General features: G+C 35.9%; 1 protein-coding gene across 2 annotated transcripts in view; it reads left to right on the plus strand.

Annotated features, from left to right (window-relative positions):
• Window positions 1-888: 888 nt before the first annotated feature.
• The window catches only part of EXO1 (exonuclease 1), a 36,020-nt gene continuing 13,549 nt past the window's right edge, over window positions 889-23,359 (plus strand). The window contains exons 1-15 of one of the 2 annotated variants that reach the window (XM_084515077.1): window positions 889-1,162; window positions 3,039-3,158; window positions 4,014-4,137; window positions 4,911-5,048; window positions 5,285-5,497; window positions 7,121-7,308; window positions 8,079-8,175; window positions 9,920-10,136; window positions 11,141-11,393; window positions 12,622-13,096; window positions 13,531-13,635; window positions 17,513-17,706; window positions 18,860-19,862; window positions 19,964-20,989; window positions 21,650-21,894. In XM_084515077.1, the coding sequence (XP_084371203.1) occupies window positions 1,002-1,162; window positions 3,039-3,158; window positions 4,014-4,137; window positions 4,911-5,048; window positions 5,285-5,497; window positions 7,121-7,308; window positions 8,079-8,175; window positions 9,920-10,136; window positions 11,141-11,393; window positions 12,622-13,096; window positions 13,531-13,635; window positions 17,513-17,706; window positions 18,860-19,001 (2,427 nt within the window). In that variant the 5' untranslated portion in view covers window positions 889-1,001 and the 3' untranslated portion in view covers window positions 19,002-19,862; window positions 19,964-20,989; window positions 21,650-21,894. Of the gene's footprint in view, window positions 1,163-3,038; window positions 3,159-4,013; window positions 4,138-4,910; window positions 5,049-5,284; window positions 5,498-7,120; window positions 7,309-8,078; window positions 8,176-9,919; window positions 10,137-11,140; window positions 11,394-12,621; window positions 13,097-13,530; window positions 13,636-17,512; window positions 17,707-18,859; window positions 20,990-21,649; window positions 21,895-23,359 lie in introns of both variants that reach the window. The other variant, XM_084515078.1, reaches the window with a different exon arrangement.

The following is a 23,359-nucleotide window of genomic DNA, read 5'->3' on the forward strand; positions in this document are numbered from 1 at the left end:
CTCTCCCCTTGTAGTCAGTGACCTACTTCCACTCTCTCCCCCCCTTCACTGGGTTAGCTGCAGGGCTAAGTCCTGGTTGTACTCTGCAAACTCTGTGCCACCTTTCAGCTCCAGTATACTTGGTGTTTGTAATTGTCACGTTTGCTGTTATGCGTACGCTGCCTTCAACTGCAGGTCACGGCTCCTCTGCTGTAATTGAGCTGACCTGCAGTAATCGCTGTGAGGAGCACTGGCAGAAGCGGTTCTTCAGCATGACCGGCACCTCGTGGCTCCCTTAGAATACCGCTTACAGCAATAGCACAGGCCTGACTGTTACCACACCTCAGTGCCTCATTCAGCTCTGTTCAGATCTCCGTAAGTTTTTAGCTTTTTTTAGTGTTTAGGTTCTTTACATCTGGGCTTTTTAAGGAGGCAACGGACACAGATACATTACACTTAAGTTGTTTTTTCTGCATGTTTTAATTTTTATTTTAACTTCTCACTACCAGAAAAAAATTTCTACATCCCAGGGTAAACCCGTGACCAGACAGCCGGGATAAAAAGAACAGAAAACAAATGCTGAACGGCCCGACGTTTGTGGGACGTTGCCCATACTTTTCTCCAGGCGCAGACAAGCTGCGTTACGGAGCGCTGTAGCCACCGCACTCCCACCCCGCAGCCCCATAACAAGGTCCGTTCCCGACCCCCCGCCTCCAAATGGCGGCCACTCCGACGCCTCGCGGGGCATGCCGGGGGCTGTAGTCCCCCGCGGGGAGGGCGGGGCGAAGGGCTGAGCGCGCGCTGCTTGAAAGCCCCGTACGGCCGCCGCGCGGGCAGCGTCGGGGCCTCCTCTTTCTCCCCGCAGCGAGGCCGCGGCGCGCGGGGCCGGCGGCGGTTGGGGCCGTTTCGTCCCCTCTCAGGGAGCCGGGGCCGCCGCCCGGGTCTTTGGGGGGCATCGGGCTCGGTGGGGCTGGGGGCCCCGCGAACGCTTCGGGTTTCCCCGGCCCGGCGTGGGCAGCGCCATGGGCATCCAGGGCTTGCTGCAGTTCCTGAAGGAGGCCGCCGAGCCCGCGCACGTGAAGAAGTACCGAGGGCAGGCGGTGGCCGTGGACACCTACTGCTGGCTGCACAAAGGCGCCTATGCCTGCGCAGAGAAGCTGGCCAAGGGGGAGCCGACGGATCAGTAAGTGGCTGTTAACGCCTCGCGCGTGGCCGTTATACAGGCGAGAGGCGCGTTACCTTGAGGTGAAGCTGCTGTGGGTTCTGGGTTCCCGCTCCCAGTAGCGATTTTTGGAAGTGGAAATGCTGGCTGTAAGTACGTAGCTTTTCGGCTCCAGCTGGGCGGAATAAATATCCCAGTAAATACTGGGTGGGGGAATATAAGCTAAAATATTTTAAGATATAAACGCAAATAAGCGAAGTTTTTGGGTCGTATGCGCCCCCTAAGCACGTCCCAAAAACCTAATCGCTCTGAGGTTCTGTAGATGTAAATCATGTCTCAAATACAGTGCTATTGCCAGGAACCTTATTTGAACAAAGTGACTATAAGTGCTGCTGTGTGATGAAACCTTGTAACAATACCAAGGCGTTCAGATAGGCGTGTTGTGCTCCAAATAAAGTATCCTGCACTGATTTTTATTTTTTTTTTGCTTAACATATAATATTTTTAGTTTCAGTAGCTCTTCTACCGTAATGTGAATTTCACATTTTCACTTACAATTTTCACTTATATTACCATACCTTTAAGAAAGGAAATAAATAAAAATCGTGGCCATGATTCAAGTCCAGCTTTGGAGCCTGGGTCAGATTTGCATGTGTTTTTGCCATCTCTTTGGAAAACTGAGTTTTGGATGGGAAAAAAAAATACGAATCTTTATCTATTCAGAAATAAAACAACACTAGTTAGTCTGGACTAGGTTTTATCTATGAGATTTTTACTAAATGTCTGGTTGGAGATGAGAGAGTTGATAGTTCACAAATTGATTCAAATCTTTAATTCTTACATCTGTTGATTAGAAGAATTGTAGATTTTCATACAACTCTGCTACCTGCCTTTGAAGATAGTGGAAATCCCTTGGAGTTCTGAGGGTAATATAGTTCAGTTAAAATAAATTGGCAGGCAGGAAAAAAAAAGTTATAATTGTAGAAAACCATGGAATGATTGAACATAAATAAATGTATTTAATTAAAAATATATATTTTTTCCATGTGCCTGTGATCACTGATCTTGGATTGGCACTTTAACAGTAGTGTGAAAATCCCTTCCGTGCTTTAAATTTCATCTGAATTGAGTTATTATATAGCTACAAGCCTATTCACCTTTGTCTTTTAAAAAATCATTATTATTTTTGGGTTTGTTTTGTAGCTCTAAATCCAGTTTTTTCCATGCTTGTATTCTCAGAATAAATGCTCCTGTGTCCCATTTCTTCCCCTCCCTTCCCCCTTAGTGGTAGAAAGGCTGCTGTTGCTGTTTTAAACTCTGTCCTTGAAAGAAACGTGTAAAACTTTTTCACTGATCATGAAAAACCTTTTCACTGATCATCGTAGTGTGTAATGCACTTATTGCTTACAGCTGCTATTGACTTTAGTTACTGATGAAACAATTTTGTACAGATTTTTTCTGTCCATAGTACGTATCCACCATCTGAGCAAGAAGCAGATAGTTCCATGAAGAGAGGTTTCATACCTTGTCGCTTTTCCACTCCACAGAAGTTCATTTACTGTGCCTTTCAAAAGACTTCAGGGAAAGACAACGTACTGTGCTCATCTGCTGACTGTTTGCCTGCCCATTGCTCAAACTGAAAAGATGATCCGTGTTGAAACTTGCAAACTTTGGTAGTGTGCATCCTACTGTAGCAAAATTGAATTGAATGCTGCTTGAGTTCTTATGGTATTTTCCACAACAGCAGCAGTTAGTCCGGTTTTGAGCTGGGAGATGAAGCATGAATTTCTTAAAGCATTTGCGTGTTCTTATTCTTCATGCGATGCTAGGGAAATATGTTTCCAATTAAAATCTTTGAAAAATAAAGTTTATTTTTCTTCTCTTGTTGTTGATACAGTTATGTAGCTTTCTGTATGAAACTTGTTGATATGCTTCTCTCATTTGGAATTAAACCAATTTTGGTATTTGATGGATGCACCATACCTTCTAAAAAGGAAGTGGAAAAGGCGCGACGAGAGTAAGTATTGATTTGCGAGTAAAGTAGCATGTTTAACACTACCGTTCATTTTCATAGCTGGAGAAACTTCAGACTTGGTAGGTAGTAATCTTTGGTAAACTTTTCTGCAATATAGCGTTACTTCACTTAATTTACATTTAAAATCATACAAGCCTCTTCTTAGAGGTTTTATTCCAAAAATAGAAATGCACTTCATAAATGAAAGCACTTTTATAGAGGAAGGAAGCAAATCTCTGAGCATTACTTCCTGTAATGCGTTAAAAGCTTTCAGTTGAATCCACTCTTATGATCTCTCTGGTCAAAAATATTTATTCCTGATACAATTTTACCTAAAATCGATACCATCTTCCTCATTGTCTACAAATCATCAGATAAACTGGTTTCCAATTTGGATTCAGGATTGTCCGTATATATCTGGACATCTCACTGAAGCTGTGAGAATTTTACTTATCAGTTCTTCTGGGCATATGTTTCCTTCAGTGTGGAGCAAACAATTTCCAGTGTTTGAAACAAAATAAATAATGCCTTCCCTCCTCCAAACCAGTGAGTATCTGACATACTCCAAAGATTTTTTATTGCATCCCAAGTATGGGTGCAACTCTTCCTTTTCATTGCTGATCTGAGTTGTCACCGTTTTCTCACAATGTATTTCAACGTGCCAATCTAAGCATTTTTTGTGATACAGTGACTTGCAGTTTACTCTTCAAATGTTACACAGTAGAATAGACTAGGGAAGTGCTCAGCTGTGAAACAATTTTTCCCCATTTCCCAACGGTATCTCTTAGTCCTCTATAATAACTGTTCTTCTATATGAAAATAATCAGATGTTGGTGGATATTTTTATTTATCTTTCAGGAAGCGTCAAGCTGGTCTTCTGAAGGGGAAGCAGTTGTTGCGGGAAGGGAAACTTTCAGAAGCTAGGGAATGTTTTGCACGCAGTGTAAATGTTACTCATGCTATGGCTCATGAAGTCATTAAAGTAAGTTGCTGATGCTGCTGCAATCAACAGTTGAAAAAAATCTATCCAATTAGTAGGATGTCTTACTCTGCTATGTATGGCTACACCACTACTTCATCTCCATAGGCAAGAAAGATATTCCCCACACCTCCTGTCTCTTGTTCTGTAACTGTACTGCATACACTGGGTTATGCTAGGTGTAGTTAAATTTAACTTTGCTTCAGGTTTATCATGCCCAGTTTTGTAAATAGTAGTGACTTGTCAATTAAAATACAACGCTTAAAGCCATAAACTGACTTTCATAGCATCTAGAATTTTCTTTATGCCATGAAAGATATGAGACTCCTTAAATACCCACCTCAGGATAGTTCCTGAAACTAGGCTATGGATAAGTTTTTGGCTGCTTAAAAGCCTTTTCAGTCACTCTTTGCTACACTTCTACTGCAGTCATGGAATCTTTATAAAAATATTACACTTGTTTACTGCTGTTCTCTTTGTCCAAACTATAATGTGTATGAGTTTGAAGCTTGCAGCTGTGGTCAGTATGGGCAGTGTTACAGACAAATGCAGGAAAGGGTGTTTTTGTAGATCAGTCTGTATAGATCTGAACTCCTTGAAACTTGAGTTTTAAATGTGGAAAATTGGGCTTTAATTGGTGAAGGACGTAAGGAGTGATTAGAAAATAAAAATCAGTGTTTCAGTTCTTTGAAGTAGGAGTTCTTTTGTTTCCAGATGTATAAGGTGATTGCTGAAAATTGCTGTTAAATGCTTGTATGTTTCCTGTTTATGTACAGGCTGCACGAACCCATGGAGTTGATTGTATTGTGGCTCCTTATGAAGCTGATGCTCAGTTGGCTTATCTTAATAAGGCTGGCTTGGTTCAAGCCATAATTACAGAAGATTCTGATCTTTTAGCTTTTGGATGTAAAAAGGTAAGGAAGAAAACTTTAAGAGTGCTTATCTCTCACTGATATGTTAAAAGCAGAGTTCAAAGTTGCTAAATATGTTTGACTTTCCTCCGTTACAATATTTCAGGGCAACTGAAGAGATAAGAATAGCACTCACCTCTGTTATTTCCATCAAGTGCGACAAACTAGCATATGTACAAACGGAACAATGATCTTATACAGGTGAAAATCATTGTTTTCCACTTCCTCTTAATTTCCAGGTGTTTTTGAAAATTGACAAGTTTGGAAATGGACTAGAGATAGATCAAGCTCGATTAGGAAACTGCAAGCAGCTTGGAAACGTTTTCACAGAAGAGAAATTCCGCTACATGTGTATTCTTTCTGGTTGTGACTACCTGCCATCAATCCATGGAATTGGGTTAGTTAAAGCATGCAAGTTGCTAAAACTTGCTAACAATCCAGATATTATAAAGGTAATCTTGCTTTAGCACTCTGTGTTGGGTATTGTGTTTAGCATTCTGTGTTGGGGAGTCTGTATCCGTGTTTCTGGTGTTAACACGGAATTGAATATGTGCGGTTCTTGGCTTTCTCTGTTTTGAGAAGAACACGGCCTTCCAGTACCTAAAGTACCCTCTTATCCCTCTGGAGGAGGGATAGGACAGTGAATTTTATTTTATTGACTTCTTGTGTTTACTTATCTATATCTTGACACAGACATTTTTTCCATAATGTCTTTCTAGTATATCAAAAATAGTATAGTGCAAAATAAGATATTTTTTTTCCTTCAATGTATGTAATGAAAGCAATTCTAATATTAAGAATTACGGATGCTAAGAGTGGGAGTAACTTCTGTGTAGACAGTAATGGAGAATAGTTTGAGCTGTTAAGAAAAGTACTTTACTTGCCTGTCCTTGACGCAGGTAAATCTAATCCAAAAATTACTTAGTATGCAGTCTAACTTTCTGCATTATCACCTTAAGTTACATGTATGCTTCAGTGTTTTTTCTCTTGCATGTTTTTAGTTCTAAAATGTTTTGTAATGTAGAACATACATCCAAGTAACTGTGGAAGTAGAAAAACTGAAATCTTCCCATTCCAATAATTTTGTTTAAGCTAATGTACTTTTGCTTTTTTGTGAGCACAATGGCAGTATTTCACTTGAAAAGCTTTTCACCTAGTAAATTGTTACATGACTCCTCACTGCTATTTCCCAGCAGTGTTTTTGGAAAGTCAAAAGATGCAAGGTAGTCCGTAGTCCAACAGTGCCCATCAGAACTGGTGTCTCTTACTAAGATTAGTAAATGGCCTGTATTTAGAATACGTGACCCAATACAACTGTTTTTTTTTTAATCTGGGGAGAATAAAAGATTCTTGTCTTTGGCAGTATGACAGAATTGATCTTCGAAACAATATAATCTGCCTTTTATGGAATAGAAAAATGCAGTAGTCAGTGAATTATTAGGAACTTACTGTAGTGTCGTTCAGTAACAATGTATAGGAGGGACTACTGAATAAATCTGTATTTTTATGGCCAGTAACGGGAAAAATGTGATTAATTCATCTTTTTCATACACTAAAAGCATCCACATACTGCTTTCAGTTTCTGGTAATATAAATTACAAAATTGGATATCCATTAATTTTAACAAATATACCTTAAGGAGACACTTTGCATTCTTATTCAGATTTCATATTTATTTCTTGGACCAGAGGGCTTTATTACTTGGGTTGTGTTATTCCTGTGACTGTTTTGCCACTTTAAGTTGTTTACAATGTACAAGACTTTCCCCCTTACCCCTCTTCTCATCCCCTATCTAGTTTAAGTTGTATTTTTGCAACAGGACACATCATACATGTAAGGGCAAGCAAAGATATCTAGTAATTAAAGTGTAATTACCTTTTTGTGGATGTTGAGTTTCTTGAGGACTGTATTTGTCTTCATATAATGCTTCTATTATGTGCTAAAACTGAAATTCTCTTTAAGACTCTGAAGGTCTTGGAATAATGTTTTTAAAGATACCTTTGGAATTGTATTTGTTTAAATGCAGCAGTTAAGCAGATTTTGTTTTTTGTTTTTGGTTTTTTTTTTTTGGACAGGTTATTAAGAAAATGGGGCATTACTTGAAGATGAATATAACCGTATCAGAAGAATACATACAGGGCTTTACACGTGCCAATAATACATTCCTTTATCAGTTAGTTTTTGATCCTGTCAATAGAAAATTAGTTCCTCTGAATGCGTATGCTGATGATATTGATCCAGAAACACTAATTTATGCAGGACGGTATCCTTTCTGTAATGAAATAGTGGGGGCAAAATAGGTGGGAACAGTTGTGGTGTCTTACATTTTCTTCCATTGCACCTCTGTTATTGGCTAAAGCCTGCATGCAGTCTTATAAAGGTTGTTTTTCCTTCTCTTTTGCTCTGGTCTTTTTTTTATTTATATTTTTTTTAAACATAGTAATTGAATATTAAGAAATGACCTATCATTTTAAGTGGAAGCTGTCTTTTTTAAGATGTAGACCGCAATTTCTTAAACACAGGTTATGTTTCAGTGGTTTAAATTCTTCATGACTGTTTTTAGTTTGTGCCTATGTTGTATGCTACCTCTGCCACTCTAATTCTTGCTGTAAGTGCCTAATCTATGCGTTCACTGTTTGACCAGAGTCTTCCTACAAAGCAAGTAGCATTTCACTACTTGTGTCAGAAATGTCCTCATGGAAAATGAAGAAAGAAGACCATTTAAGTAACTACTAGTTGTATGTTTTTCAAGCTGATTAATCTCTGGTGTTTCCAGAGGCTAAGAAGAAAGATGGCAACTTTTCTGTTAATGATTGAAGGCTTTCCTTTCAACTTTACAGGTTTGCCAAGCACTACAGATCTATTATGATTGCTGTTGCATCAGATTAAGTAGGCTAGTAGTAATAACGCATGTGGATAACATTCTATCAATTCTTTAACACAAAATTGAAAGCAGCTGTTCTGACTTTAATGCTACACTTCTTGAAACTTATTGTGATACTCAGATATTTTCCTTTAATGCAATGGGGACAGACACTTTGGTGATACTACTGCTTTTCAAATTGCCATCGGCAATATTGATATTGATACAATGGAACGCATCGATAACTATAACCCTGATACTGCACAGGTAAAACCTTTGTTCTAAAGCTATATACTAAGATAATGACATGAGTTTGAAAGTGAACATTCATGGAAAAATACAGTTGAATGTTACCTGCAACTGACTTGGCAGTTACGGATATTCTGTTATGACAGAAACTGTATTTTTCAACAAACGTACTAAGTATGATTCAAAGAACAACCCAACATAAAAGTTTCACTCTTAATTTCAGATTATGAGTAGCATATTCATATTTGCAGATGCAGAAGTCTCTTTGAAGTGACACCTAGCCTACAAACCTTTTCAGCATCTTCAAAAACCTCTTAATAGTACTTACTGAAAACAGTTAACAACAGCAGTTACTGTTGACTTTACAACTCATCTAGTTGTAAAAGAGACCTCTGAAGAGACCACAAGGTAATGCCAGATGCTGATGCATTCTGGCAGTTTTGCAAACTCTCACAAAGTGAACTGTTCATATGCCACCTGAAAACTGAAATGTATATTTTTAATAGTTATAACCAGTAAAGTCTCTTAGTATATCATCTAAAAGATGCTGAAAAATGTAAATAAAAGGGCGTGGCCTTAACAGCCATTGTTTTTTGAGTGATTGCTGTTCTGATAACACATGCTTTTTAATTATTTTCTGACTCTATTCCTTTAATTGTTAGTTCTTGGGTCACTCTGCTTATTTTGACAATGGCAAATGTTGCCATCGTGTTCTTATCCTAGTTTTGTGTAGTTCTTTATTTTGCTTTAAAGTCTCTGCAGTTTGTGAAAAAAGTAGGCAGATAAATATTCTGACCTAAATGGCACTTGAGCACCTTAAATATCTAGGAAAGTAAGTGGTCAACGGAAATGATTTGGTTACGTGCAGAATAATCCTGAATGGATTCTTGTCATGTAATACTTTATTCTCATCTAAGATGAGAAAGTTTAAGTAAATAATTGTGCAGCTTAGACTGCACCTTTGCACAATTAAGTGATTTCTAAACCTCCTTAATGTACATATTAGTAAACAAAGTATGAACAACAATAGGAACAATAAAATACCTTGAAATCTTCTTTGAATAACTGCCTACATCCTTCTATTCTTACCTGAAAAATAATAGTAATAAAAAAAATCCAGGGCATGGAAAGCTGTTAATGGAGAACTTTGAAGTATGTGAGACTTGGGATTTTTGTTTAATCTTCTGTCTTGACTGTATTCATTTACAGTAGAAGACTTAATCTCAATTAAATTAGCTAAATGTTTGTATTGGGGCATCCAGAGAAGATGACCATAAATCAGGTGACCAGTGGCTTACAAGATTCTTAGATCTCATTCTCTGTACAAGTAAATTCATACTCTTTAAGGCATTTGACTATGTTTGGTTTACTTTCAGACAGTTTTAGTAAATCCTTAATCCTGTTTACAGAAGTAACTAATTGAAAAAGAAAAATCTCAAAGTGATTAGGGGTGCACATTTCTTTCAAGTATATATTATCACGAGGATAGTATTTTCCCAAATTATTCTTTTACAATAGAGGTAAACCTCTAACTTTGAGAAGAACAGTAAGTCACTTGTGCCATATAGGAATAAAGAATTCATGGCAGCACAGAGGGGGGAAAAAAATGTAAGAAATGTGGGAACAAAGAGAAAATGTTTGTGTAGAGTAGCCATGTCAGCAATGGTTGTGCAAATGTCAAAATGCCCTTATGCCAAATCAGGAAGTCTTACTTAGAAGGCAAATTTATAAGCCTATGTCTGACTTACAATTTTTTTTGTAGCCTATACAGCAGAGAAGTCGTGACTGGAATGACAGACATGCTAATCATATAAATACCATTTGGAGCAGAGACTACAAGCTTGACCCTAGTACAGATACTGTTCTTCATACAACTCATTTACCTGAGAAATCAATAACCAAAGGCACTGAGAAGAAAATCAGTATCAAAGGGTTAAAACTTCCAAACAAAGAGCTCTTAGCAAAAAGGCGAAGAAGTGGTATGTTTTTATTTAATAAATAATAGAATGTAGTAGAGAAGAAAGGATTCTATAGGTATATTCTTTATCTCCTATAGAATAGGAGGTATAAAACTTTTAACTTCTGTTGTTTGTGTTCTGTTTTTAACAATCTGCAAGACTGAAAAAAATAATATGAAAGCCTAAGTAACAATCCAGTTTGGCAGCAAACTTTCTGTAGCAGTTTATTTTTGCTCTGACTTGTTATACAATTTTGTCCTTAACTGCAATTATTTTTAATACAATTTGCTCAATTTCTTAGCTATTTTGGGTTTAATTTATATCTTTTAATAGTATGCAAAGAAATGAAAATGGTTATCTTTCATAGAGATGAGATTTAGCTGCATAGAAAACTTAGTTTTCTGTACTCTTCTAACACTGTGCTGCCTAGTTCCTTTGCCTTGGTACCTTTTGCTCCAGTTTTCTGAAGTTGTAGATCTGTGCTATCTTGTCTTTTGTATACGAAAGACAAGTTATATGGACACTTAAGTTATATGGGCTGAAATAATTTGTTGGCTATTTATAGAAAGAGCTCTCTGCTTCCATTGTACTTCACTTGATAGGTTAAGTATTTTCTTTCTCTTCTTTCTTTTTTCTTTTCTTTCTCAAGTGTTTTCTCGTCTGCATCCTTCTTTCTGATGTTACTAGGGTTTCTTCTTTGCCTTTGTTACTCCTGGTACTTTTCTATTCCATTGTTTATCAACGGTTCAATAGCTACATACTTTTAGCTCAGTATTCTTAAAGGAAACTTAAAGTTGAATTATAATGTGCACTCTTTTTAATCTCAACTGTTATGCCTTTGCTCCATCTACCTTTTTAAAAGTTACTTTAAGCCTATATACTAGAAAACAACTGTGTTTAAAGACTTCTGAACTGTATTGTTAAGAATAGGGTTGTGAGGTTAAATAATGTGATGTTCAGTTTGTTCAGTCTTTTCATAACTATTCTAGAGCAAGCTTCTACAGTGATTCTTAAATTGTCTTTAGATTTGGAAGAACTCTCAGATGGAGATCTGTTGAACCAGTATTCATTTTCAAAAGCAAAAAAATTCAAGGGAAATGATGAAAATGCTCAGCCACAAAATAACGTCTCTGCAACACAAAGCAGTGATTCTTCAGGGAATTCCGCCACTAAAGAAAACTCTAACTCACTGCCCAGAGGTAGAAATACATTTGCTTCCTTTCTGCAAAGGAAAAACAAGCAGAGGGATGCTGTGGTTGTTCCAGGAACAAGAAGCAGGTATGCTTGCATCATGTATTTCAATAAGTATCAAGATACTATTTGATATCCTGGTTGTTGAAATAACTTGAGTACTGAAAAAGAGAAAAACAGTACTTCATTTTTTTTCTGCACCTGTAGCCTTGAGCTGAGATGGAGAACTCCTTGTGCTAGACATGAAGTATATGAGATATATAAGTAAAGATATCATAAATAGATACATAATGTCAACTTTTTTACTGTCGTAACGAAGGCTGTGAAGCGATTCAATACAGTCTAATTTCTGGATATCAGTTAGCTAGGAGCTAGGAATTGGCAGTACTATTATGGGTCATGTGATAACTATATTTTTTAATAAGAAGTGCCGCCTCTTTGTGCCACATAATCAGGCAGCTACTTGTGTTTTGACATCTTTACATTGTTTTTTGTTTGTTTGTTTCAAAGCCATACCTGGTCATACTGTCTGACAACTCTTTTTACCCAGTCCCATTCAGATAATGCTCCTTATTTCTGCACCAGCACTTTGAGAAGAGGAACTTTATGTTTCTGTGGTTTTTGGTTGGTTGTGTTTGACTACAACTACTTGAATTGTTTTTATAAATGATTATCACAATTCTGTCTTACTGTGATTTGTACCATAAATAATTTAAAGATTTCAGTGTTTCAAAGATGTCTAATTTGGTAAAATAATCTTATACTGACATTTTCTAACTTGCACCCTCCTGAGCTCAGAGATTTGTTACATTACATCAAAGATCAAGAATTGTCGGTGGTGGTAGCTTTTTCTCCAAATAAATGCTCAGTTTGTTTTAAAAAATAAATAAATAAAAAATTCAGGATTCCTCAATAAGAAGCACTGTAGCTTCATCACTACTTAGCTTTATAACAACTTATAACAATATATCCTTAAATTTTGTAGGTTTCCTAGGTCTTTGTCTTTCCGATGAAGGACTTACTAGTTAGTATCTTTAGTCAACAAACGATGCATTTACAGATGGTTTTTCTAGTGAAACATAAATTGACAGAATGACTTTACTGTTGTCTTTTAAGTGCTGTCAGGAAGGACTAGAAGATTAAGACCATAGTGACTTGCCCATGGTCAAAATAATCTTGTCTGCAAGTGCAATTCAAAAATCCAATGGATGTGTAGAAGTAACTGTTGGATTTTTAGAGACGAAATACTTCTTTTGCAGTGACTTCCTTCTTTGTTGCCTTCACCTGTATATTTAGCTTTTTTTTTCCTCCTTAGGTTTTTCTGCAACGAAGCAGATGAGCTTGATTGTAGAGCAAAGGATGACAGTGATCAAATTCAAGATGTTGAGGGGGATTGCAAGAAACTGGAGGCAAAACCTGTAGCTGAAGATGCTTCTCTGCTTTTAGGAATTGAAAAAACAAGGACTACCTCATTGCTTCCTGGGGAAACACAGAGAAGTTGCTTTCGGTGGTTCAATAGCCTTGGAAATAATTCAGGAAATCCTGGTGTATCTCATATTGTATCTTCACAGCATTTTAACCAACAGAAAAGCAACTGCGTGGCATCTCAGGCAGATGACATTAATGGAGTACAAGCAGAGATTGGGGTGGTGTGTGAATCTGATGAAGAATCCTCCCCCTTAACAGAACTGAACTGTTCCTTGCAGTCTCAAGGGTCTTGTGAGCCATCAGAATGTAACTTGGAGTCTCCAAAGACGCCACAATCATGTAACAACAATTCAGAAACAGAAGTAAGAAAACAAGACTTCTTAGCATTTGCTTTTACTTTTCATTAAGAAAGAAATTAGGCTGTGAAGTTCTCTTTAACTGATACTCTGCAAATTCTGTAACTCCTGGTCACACAACTCTTCAGCGTTTTATTATACTCGCATAGTATAGAATGACTTACTAGCTTAAATCAAGTCTGTTCTTTACGTTTGTATTTAGTCTATCCATTGTGTAACATTGCAGTGGTTGGCATGCTCGTATTCTGTTTTTGTAATTGTTGAAGAAGTCCTCTCAGCTTGTGTGTCAGCATAGTGTTTCTTACTAAAAATATGCTCAGGGTTTTGTATAAGTTCTTAGAATTGCTGAAAACATGCATTATAATTTATAGATGTGTGGATATAAAAACATGCACAATGTAAAAAGGTGTTTTAAAGTCAAATGACTCTCTTTTTTGAAGGAATTTGGCTCTACTTCAAAACTGGCTAATTATCAAGGTACTCAGAGGCCTCCAGTAACTTCTGCTGTTCAAACTGACAGAAAGAATATGGTAGCAAAGATCAAGGTAAGAATTCTCTTAATCTTACCATTGATTTTCAATGTTCAGTAGAAGTAGTCTCTTGCTAGGTCTTTCACTAAAAATTCTAGAATGAATACTTAATGTGCCTGTTAGCAAAAGAAAATTGCTTTTTTACTCATCTGTGTCAGAGCTGAGATGAACTATAACCAGGCCCCCTGTGACTAATGTGGTTGCAACTTTGGGGGTTTTAAACACTTCAGCATAAATTAAGTAGCCAAGATAAAGAAAAAATCTTAATAGTTTTCCTCTGACATACTAAATATTTAAGTTTTATGATGCAAATTGCAGTCACGTTCAGATAGACATAAGATAATCCTATTTGACTATATGGATGAATCTACTGCTTCAGCAGTCTCCTGTTCTTTGGCTAGAAAAAACATGCTTAAATTTAAAAAACTGGAAAGGTTTTAATGAAGCATTCTTGTTTAGTTGTTTTAGTTATAGCCATTGTTTAACACTTGACTCTCCTTTCACATTGAGTCTATACTTTCCTTCACAGTCAATGCTTTAGTTACGTTTCCTGTTGGGCACCCTTAACATTATTTCTCTGGGGTTGCTTAAATGCCTAACAATGAAGTTGTGTTCCCTGTCTTCACGGCATTTGTAAGGGCTTTACCCATCTATCTAGATTACAAAACTTCTAAAACCTCAATATGTGAGAGTGTTCTAGTTCCTTAGACGTTGTCTTAGAATTGGCCGAAAGATTCTTAAATCAAAAGAAGACACATCCTTTTAAGTATACCCCTACTAGCTTCTTTCTCATAGATTAAAAATCACAAGCTTTTCGCAAGAGTACTGTTTTATGCAATAGTGGCACCTTGTGGTTACTTTATTAATTGGTGTTAAGTTGTGACTTACATCTTTATATTCTCCATTCTGAAACACCTATTTATAAAACTGATGCTGTTTCATTAGAATAACATTTTGCCTGCTTCTCTTCAGCAAGATTAAGCAATGAAATAAAATCATCCTGAGACTGGAAGTTGTATGACTTTGCTTTTAATGTGTTTAATCTGTTTTGCTTAAATAGTCATTTCTTGCATTAAAGGTATATTAAGAGAAGGAACATATTAAATATTGGGCGATACATGGTATGAAGGTACTTAGGTAATGTAAATGTAATCTAAGCATATTTTTAGGATGCTTGGAGCTCTTCAGGCAATATAAATCAGCTGAAAATCCATCATGACAGTAACGTTATTTTAAACCAGGCCTCTTGGCCATGAATTCTCTCTGCTACCTTTATATGCTAGCAATAATACTTAATTTTTCCAATCCAGCTGATTTTACCTGACTGAAATGTTATTTGATAACAACAACCAAAAGGTTAATTGTGGAACTTCAGCTCGCCTGTACTCACAAGCTCTTGTGAGTTGTAGCACCACTGAGACCACTGGAACAAGTAGTCAGAATTGAAGGCATAGGATGGAGATGAGGAGCACCACTTCTGCCTCACTTTTCCCTTTTTTTTTTTTAAGTAGTGTAAAACAAGGACAATCTTCACTGGTACTAAGTACACAAGAAAGTAATGAAGGAAATAGTTCTGGATTTAGCAAAGAAGTGAATGATCACTTAAAACATAGATCACCAAAATCAGAATTATTTAAATAACATGGCTGATCTGTAGTGAAATCTAATAATTGAGGGAGGTGATACGGGGAAGCTGTCAGCTTTTACTCTGGTTCCAATCTAGAATGTGAAACGCCTAGCCTCTCTTTTCTAACGTTAAAGCTAACAAACTTTTCTCTAATCAATGCCTATAAAATAATGAGTTCTCTAAGACCTTTGTAGTCATTTCTGTGAAACATTCCAGCCATGTTTTTTACTGCTCATTATTGCCCCATAATTTATTGTGACCTCAACAAAGAGGCTAATATTGACAAAAAGAAAACAATCTAATCTGGTTTAAAGTTTTTTAATGGGTACTGAACATGCAGCTCTGCCTCCTTTGGGTTTGATTAATTTAACTTACACGCCTGTGCTTCAGAACCATAGAAAGGAAGTATTATGGGAGAGTGTACACGTTTTGTGAAATAGCTGGGGTGATAAACAGCAAAAGATTAAGCATGGTTTTTAGGATCTATTTCTATTCTTTCCAGTACTCTCCTAACTTCTTAGTATGTATTTTAAATATATTTCAAATTCTGTTTGGAATTCCAAGATCTGCATAGTTTATTCAGGTAAAAATAACATCTCTTCAATTAACAGACAACTGTATAGAAAGTGTGTGGTGATAGGATGGGACAAAATGCAATGTGATTTTGGAAAGAACTGACATACAGGAACTTTGAAGATTTCTAACATCTGTATTAAAAATAAAATAAAAGTTGGTCAATAGCTTCCCCTCATACAAGCATTTACATTTTCTGACAGAAGCACCTGAGGTAGGCAGAGCTGTGTCTGTCTTCTTCAGATGGTCCAGCAAAAGAGATATTGATTAATTTAGAGCAAAATGTTTCATTCTTAATGTCCAAATGGGAAAATTATTGGTGTCAGTTAAAATGTATGTGTCCTAAATGCTAATACTATGTAGCCAACTTTATGTATGATAAGAAATTTTTAAAACTATGGACATTCAGTTTCCTCTGCAGCTGTTTTATTATATTTTAATAATTAATTTGATCATCATGACAAACACAAAATAACAGGCTGGAAGTGAGTGATTGCTTTGAAGCTAGTACTTTTGAGGCGTAGGTGTTTTACAATTAGGTAGTAGAATGGATCAGACAGTAAAATGTTGTTCTAGTGCTACTAGAACATTAGCTACTTCCCCCAAAACTGAGGAAAACTACAAGAATATTTAAGACAAAAAATGATAAATAATATTAAATGGCCATTTATGAACTTGTTTGGCAAAGGAAGCTTTAACTTTTTCTAGGAGCGTATTACATTCATTGAATTATTGTTATATATACATGTATTTATAGCACAAATAGGAAGAAGTGAAATACCATCTTTGTTATCTTTACCTTATTAAATGTCGTACACAAAAGTAGGAAAAAGTCCAGCTGATCACACTGAAGTGTATTTCTTTTATTGTTAAAATAAACTCATTACTCTTTGTGAATGAAACTGCAGAAGGGGAGAAAAAGTAACTTATTAGTATGGGAGAGAGTGAGAGTAGCATTTGACAGGGCTACAAGTAAATGTGGTTAGGGATGAAAGCACTAGATGTAAAAAATTAAACTAACATGCAGGAATTAGGTCTTGTCAAAATCAGTTATGTGCTTATAAATAGCAAGAAACAGATTTGGTGCTTGAAAACTGTAAGAGAATTGAAAACTAGGTATGCATTTCTAATAAAAAGGATATACGATCTCTAGAATAAATTATCTACTGAAGCAATGCATTTTGCTTTAGTTGAGGTCTTCAAACTTCTGACTGGTTTCCTTTGAGATGTGTGTTCTAGCCAAGCACAACTGCTTTGAATTCCAGGTACAGAAAAATGTCCAACTGGAGGTATAATAATCCTTGGGGTACTGATACTTTTCAGAGTAATACCAGAGGATGGCTTCTCTTAAAATTCTGAAGGCGGACTTGAAAAGTTTTTTTGTGTTCTCGTGGAAAAAATATTCAGTAGACCTTAAAAACAGCATTTCAAATAAATGTGCTTTCGCAACTCCTTAAAATTCACGGACCTACAGATGCTGTTTTGCCAGTTCTTAGAGCTGTATTATCTCTGGCACAAATCATTTTCAGTTAGAGAAGCTATGTAAATATATGTTGTTGGGGCTAATCAGATTGCATCATCTCAACGCAATGTAAAACTCTATTTTTCTGATTGTAAGTATCTATTTTTCTGATACAGAAATGATAGGTTTTCATTTTAACCATTTATAACTTAATATTAAAAATCTCACAGGTTCCTGGTTTACACAAATCCAGTTCAGTAGGGTCACGTATTGTGACAAAGCTCAAGCCATTGATACCAGCTAAAGTAAGTGGATTAAGAAAAAAACTGTCCCCTGTGCAGAAGAGAAATCACTGTGATGCTGAAAATAAGCTGGGACTGCAAGCCACCATTAGTGAACTATGGAAAAACTTCCAGTTTAAAAGGTAAGTTGCTTTAACCCTTTAGTTAGCAGCCTGTGAACTTCTTAGAATTTTTTCCAAAGGAAAAAATTTCAAAGCAGACTTTATACATGTTTGCTCCAAATGATTCAGTAAAGTCAACAGCTTAAGATAGATATCTTCTACATATAGTTCTTAATTTCCTGAGCCAATTCACTTATTATTCAATATAACCATGAAGTATGATTTCTGGTAAATATGCTCTTTACTTCTAGTTAATTTTTTCTAACCAGCAAGAACTCCTGACTAAAATCCATTTATTGAGGTAGTGCAGATAGTGTAGCATAACTTTATATGAAAGATATTGCTATTAGGTTTGACATCAAACACTGAAAGACTTAGCCTAGATGCAAAAGCTGCATTAAAAACTGTCAGACTTGATTGAAAGCAAGGTTGTTATTATTTAACTTCATATGCCTCTCACATTTTGGGATGGTTGATTGTCAGTTCTGTTCTGCCTTCAACATGATAGTGAATTGATGGAGTTCTTCTGGATAAAATTAAGATATGTGTATTTTTTACTTTTTACTTAATAAACAGCTATTTTAATTACATAAAATTAGCTTTTAGGAGATATTTTTTTTGTTGTTTCTCAAAATATTTTCCCTGCTGCCAGGACTTACTTAGATCTGATTTTTTTTGGCTTTTTTTGCTTTTGTTTTTTTTTTTTTGTTGTTGTTGTTGTTTTGAAATTAGCCTTATGTCTCAGGACAAATATATTTTTTGATGGCAAATATCATGTGGGACACTAAAATGTTTTGTCCTTACCTCAAGATTCACAGGATACATAAGATACTACAGTTCTTCAGAAGACTAGTTGTTAATGAAACATGCACCATATTCTACTCTGGGTTATGCATACTGTACTTCAAATGCAAAGCTAGTAATTATAATTTCATTTATAGGATATCTGAAACCATTTAAATAACTTTCAGTGAAGTTGTTCAGCAGCAGTGAAATTGGACCTAAAACTTTCTATCATAGACTTTTGTTCTGGTCTTACTTGTGGATCAGTGGATAGTTGGGTGAGGGGTCTTGTTTTGAATCAACCCAAATGTTCTCACAGGTGTATAGTTAGATACATATAATGTCCTAACATTACTGGGTTTTGTTTTGTCTTTTTTTTTTTTTTGCACAGAGATTATGAAAAACTTCCTTCTTGTAAAAAGTCAGATCCATTGTCTCCAATCAAAGATAATATCCAGCTCACTCCAGAAGCAGAAGAAGAAATCTTTAATCATCCTGAATATAGTCATGTTCAGAGAGCTATATTCGAATGAATTGTATGCTATGCACAGTAGAATTCATTTTTAATCATTGTCAAAATTTATCTTCTGGATCTTGTCAATATCAATAAGATAGTTTGAAAATCAACTGTATATTTTAGTCTGACTTGATTTGTCATCTCTTTTTATAAAAGCAAGTTGAAACGTACAGTTTTATACAGACTGGAATAAAGCCTTCAGTATCTCTGTTCTCGTGTTCAAAGCTTAATGCTAAACTTTTGTCCAAATTATTTTCAGCCACTTCTGAGCATTTGATGTAAATCACATAGATATGATACAACTTCCTACAACAGTTATGGCTTTGCCTTTGCAGAAAACAGCAGAAAATGTTTGTCTTAATTTTTAAGATCATTTTAGGATGATCATTTTCTTGCCCCCTCCTTCTCTCTTGAACCTACTTTGTCTCCAAGACAGGAGTAAAACTACAGTTCAGTATTCACTGTCATCACTATGCTTCTGGTACTCAGATAATGTTTCTTTCGCTGTAAGGTAAGATTTGTTCTCTTAATGATTAGCGTTCTGTACTTACCATATGATACAGACAGACATGTTTTGGGTGGGAATAGCTTGAACTGCAGAAAGGGGACATCACATTTATAAAAATGTTTATATTTTTGTACCTAAATATTACCATCAATGGAATGATTTCTGAAAAAAGTTAATGTTCCTCTGTTTCACCTACTCTTTCCATGTTTTCTTGTCCAAGAACACAGGAAAATATTAGTCCTCAAGGGCTGAGGCTTACAAATGAATATTGTCCTCAAAACACTCAGCTTCAGTCTTTGACATCTGAGTAGCTGAAGAGAAAGAAACCAGGAGGGTTCTTGTTTTGGATGACTAACTACTCGTGAAAGGGTGTGATGGCTTTTCAGATTTTTACCTTTTAAAAATCAGGATATGAGTCTGTTCAAAGATATATCTAAAAGTTTTCTTGTTTGTTTCTGTTATCCTTTTAGGAAATAGGAATATCTTTCTCTGAAGCAGATGAAGGTACAAAAGAATATGAAATGTATGATATCCATTCCTGACATAAATACTTTATTCTCTATCTTTGAGCCTTTTTTTTTTTTTTGCAAAAAGTTTGAGATTGGCCTATGTAAGACAGTTGTTGAGTTTTTTTATACTGCCTACTTTTTTTTTTTTTTTTTTACTGTTTAAGAAAACTTGCATCCATAAAATTAAAGGGACTAAAGAAGCTGCTTTCATAACTAGGTTTTGTGTACCTTTGTGCAAATGGGTCATTTTATTTCTACATATGTGTAGAAGGCATGGTCTACAAGGAATTGAAACAATGATGCTGTAAAGCAGCTTCTCACATGTACCACTAAAAAATCCCTGCTCCTGAAAGACAGTTTTTTAACATTGTGTTTACATCTCAGATGATTTGATGAATAGAGGCTAACAATAAAGGTTTCTGTTCCCAGCCATTAGAACTGTTGGCAAGAATTAATTTTTGTGTTGCTACAAATATGTTCATAATGATAAATACTTCTTTTGAAGGGAAAATGTAAAAATAATTGGTTGTTCTCCATTGCTTATTTATCAGTGTGGGAATAGTAAGGTTACTTCACATGGTTTATTCTTGCCTGTTGACTATGGCCTTCACTCAGAGCCACATGTTCCTGTGTTAGTTGATCATCAGAAGAAACAAACGACCAGTGTCAAGGACAGGTACTTCTAAGGGAATATAGGATATCTGCCATGAAATCTACATGTGAGAACAATACTGTTTTAAACTTATCTGCTAGTACAGCCCTACCTGTTTTTGCAGTTCATTTATTGAAAGTGCCTCAATTGTTCTGCTCTAGCTTCTTTGAAGAGAAAATAAGAGGAAATAAAACAAGTGTTATATGTATATGTATGTTGACACTTCTTTGTCATAAACAGGTGCCCATTGTTGTCTGGACAGGAGAGTAAAAAACATAACCAATACCTTAAAAGCCACGGGACATGTAAAAACTTTCTGGAATGTTATTTCAGTGGTAGGTATTAAGGAAATTATTCATGCAAGAATGCTTCTTGACTGTATTTTATGTTCTTAAAGTAGACATGTTAGGATTATCTATGTTTAACTCTTGTGTTTTGTGCTTTGGACGTCTTGGGTTCTGACTTCATTTCCCATCATAGGGGGGTTCTTTTTTCAGAAGACATCTTTCTAATATAGTAGAAGCCTCTTATGTTATATGTAATCGTATATTACATGTGTAATAATGTATATAATGTGTAAGATTTATAGTTAAATGTGGAGTTCTCTTTCTGCTTTATGAAAGATGCACGATAACATACATGTAAAGTAATTTGTGCAAGACTATTCATAAGTTCAAACTGACTCTAAGTAAGGTAATATTCCACAGGTTAAAAAAAAAAAAAAATCAACTTGAAAATGGGAGAAATTATTAGAAGTGATGGGGGGAGAGGAGGAAATAAAATGTACTGATGAAAAATAATTGGAAAGAAAGGGAGATTTTGGTTTTATAAAATAGGCATTGGAAAGTTGGAGGATATGAGGGTGGCTGGAAAATGATTCAGGTGTGGAGGAGGAACTGAGAGCAGATAGCACCCATCAAATGTGTGTGTTGGCAGGGTTTTTTGTTTGCTTTTAACATACTTTTTACTTATTTAGTTTTATGTAATTTATCTAGTTTTATCTGCAGGGTTTCAAAGAATTCTAATGAAGTGGATAACATTCCTATGTCCTATGAAAAGAGTGAATTTGGACTATAAAGGCTAAATGAACTGATGGTAGTCTAATCAAGCATTGCTTCTGAAAGTGCTTACTACCTGTTTCTTCATCAGAAGGGTGATATGAAGTGCAAATATTAAGTATTATTGTGAATGAATATGACAGCACCCAAAATCAAGTCAAGTAATGTTCTTGAAAGTATAGGTAAGTGACTCTTCCAAATTAAACTGAGTCTGTTTAAATCTTTGTTCTAGCTACAGCAGTTATTCTCATGTTCTCTCTTTCATGAATTGATGTAACAGAATTGTTTTTACAGGATGAAGGAATGTTTAAAGACTAGGTCTTTACAACCTTTGTAAAAATTGAGTTATACTATTTTAATGGAATTTGCAATATTGCAGCATTGTCTATTTATTATCGACATACTGTTACTGCATAAAGTATTAGATGTCCACAGCATTTCTGTTTTTACATAGCAATTCATGTTTAACTTTTTCAGAATTGTGATTTTTTAATATAAGTGTTGTTGAGACTTTTCTTTGCTCTTACTATCTGCTTTAAAGAATAACTACCAGCTTGCGAGGCGTAATTGGTATGTTTTATCTAGTTTTATTTCTCTGGATTTGTCTTTTTATGTGTGGATGAGAATAGTTCCAACAATGCCTTGGAATGGGAATAATATAGTACCAAATTAAAATTATTGATATAGGGAAGAAAAGAAGGGAAATCCCTTTCTGAACAGTAGAGGTCACTTCACACTGGTAAGAGACCTGAATCTGGCTGCAATAACCTAAGATTTGGCTGTAATAGTCTATAAATGAGCCTATTTGCTGCTGTCCTGTGGCTCTCTTCTGTTGTGTACCTTTGAATTTGACAGTGAAATAAGAAGGTGTTGGAACAGTTGTGCCGGCTGGGTAGGTAATGCAGACACCAGGTAATGTAGTTTCAAGAGCAGATGTGGGCTTGATGGCAGACAGCAAGGTTTAGAACAATTCCTGAATTTGTTGGCTCCAAAGTGGTATATAGTTATAGGATGGAGTACTATTGAATTACTGTTTTTAAGGGTACTTAGAGCTATATGCTGCAGCTAAATAATAACCATCAGAGCTAAAGGCATCAGTTGTCTCTAAAGTACTGATATCAAGTCTTAAGATTTGTTTTTGCTATTGGTAATTCTTATCAAAGCTATCAGAAAGGGCTCTAGATGATGAAGCACTGGGTCTGACGAGGACTTCATCTATTTTTCCTGGTTGTTCTTGTCAAATCATGATTCCTTACAAGATTCCTTATCATGGGATAGCATATACAGCACAGTCTTCCAAATATATAGAATAGAGCAGGCAGGGAATATGACTGTGCATATTCTGCACCTGTACTGTCCTAGAAATAGTATTAATTCTGCACAGATGTTGTGTTGGACAATGAGAACTTAAAGGTGACAAGGAAGTAGATCGCATAAAAAAGGAAAAAAGCAGCAGGGAGACTTAATAACAAAGCAAAGTTGTTCTATGGAATGGGATGGAGGTAGCATTTGAAATCAGAAGAGGTTTAGAGTATTTGCAGCAAGAGTTACCTGTACTTGAAGAATGTACACACGCTTACATGTATGTGCATATTTAGAACTGGATTCACAGAATCACAGAATTATCTAGGTTGGAAGAGACCTCAA

The sequence above is a fragment of the Aythya ferina genome (genome assembly GCF_964211825.1).
Source record: "Aythya ferina genome assembly, chromosome: 3".
NCBI lineage: Eukaryota > Metazoa > Chordata > Aves > Anseriformes > Anatidae > Aythya > Aythya ferina.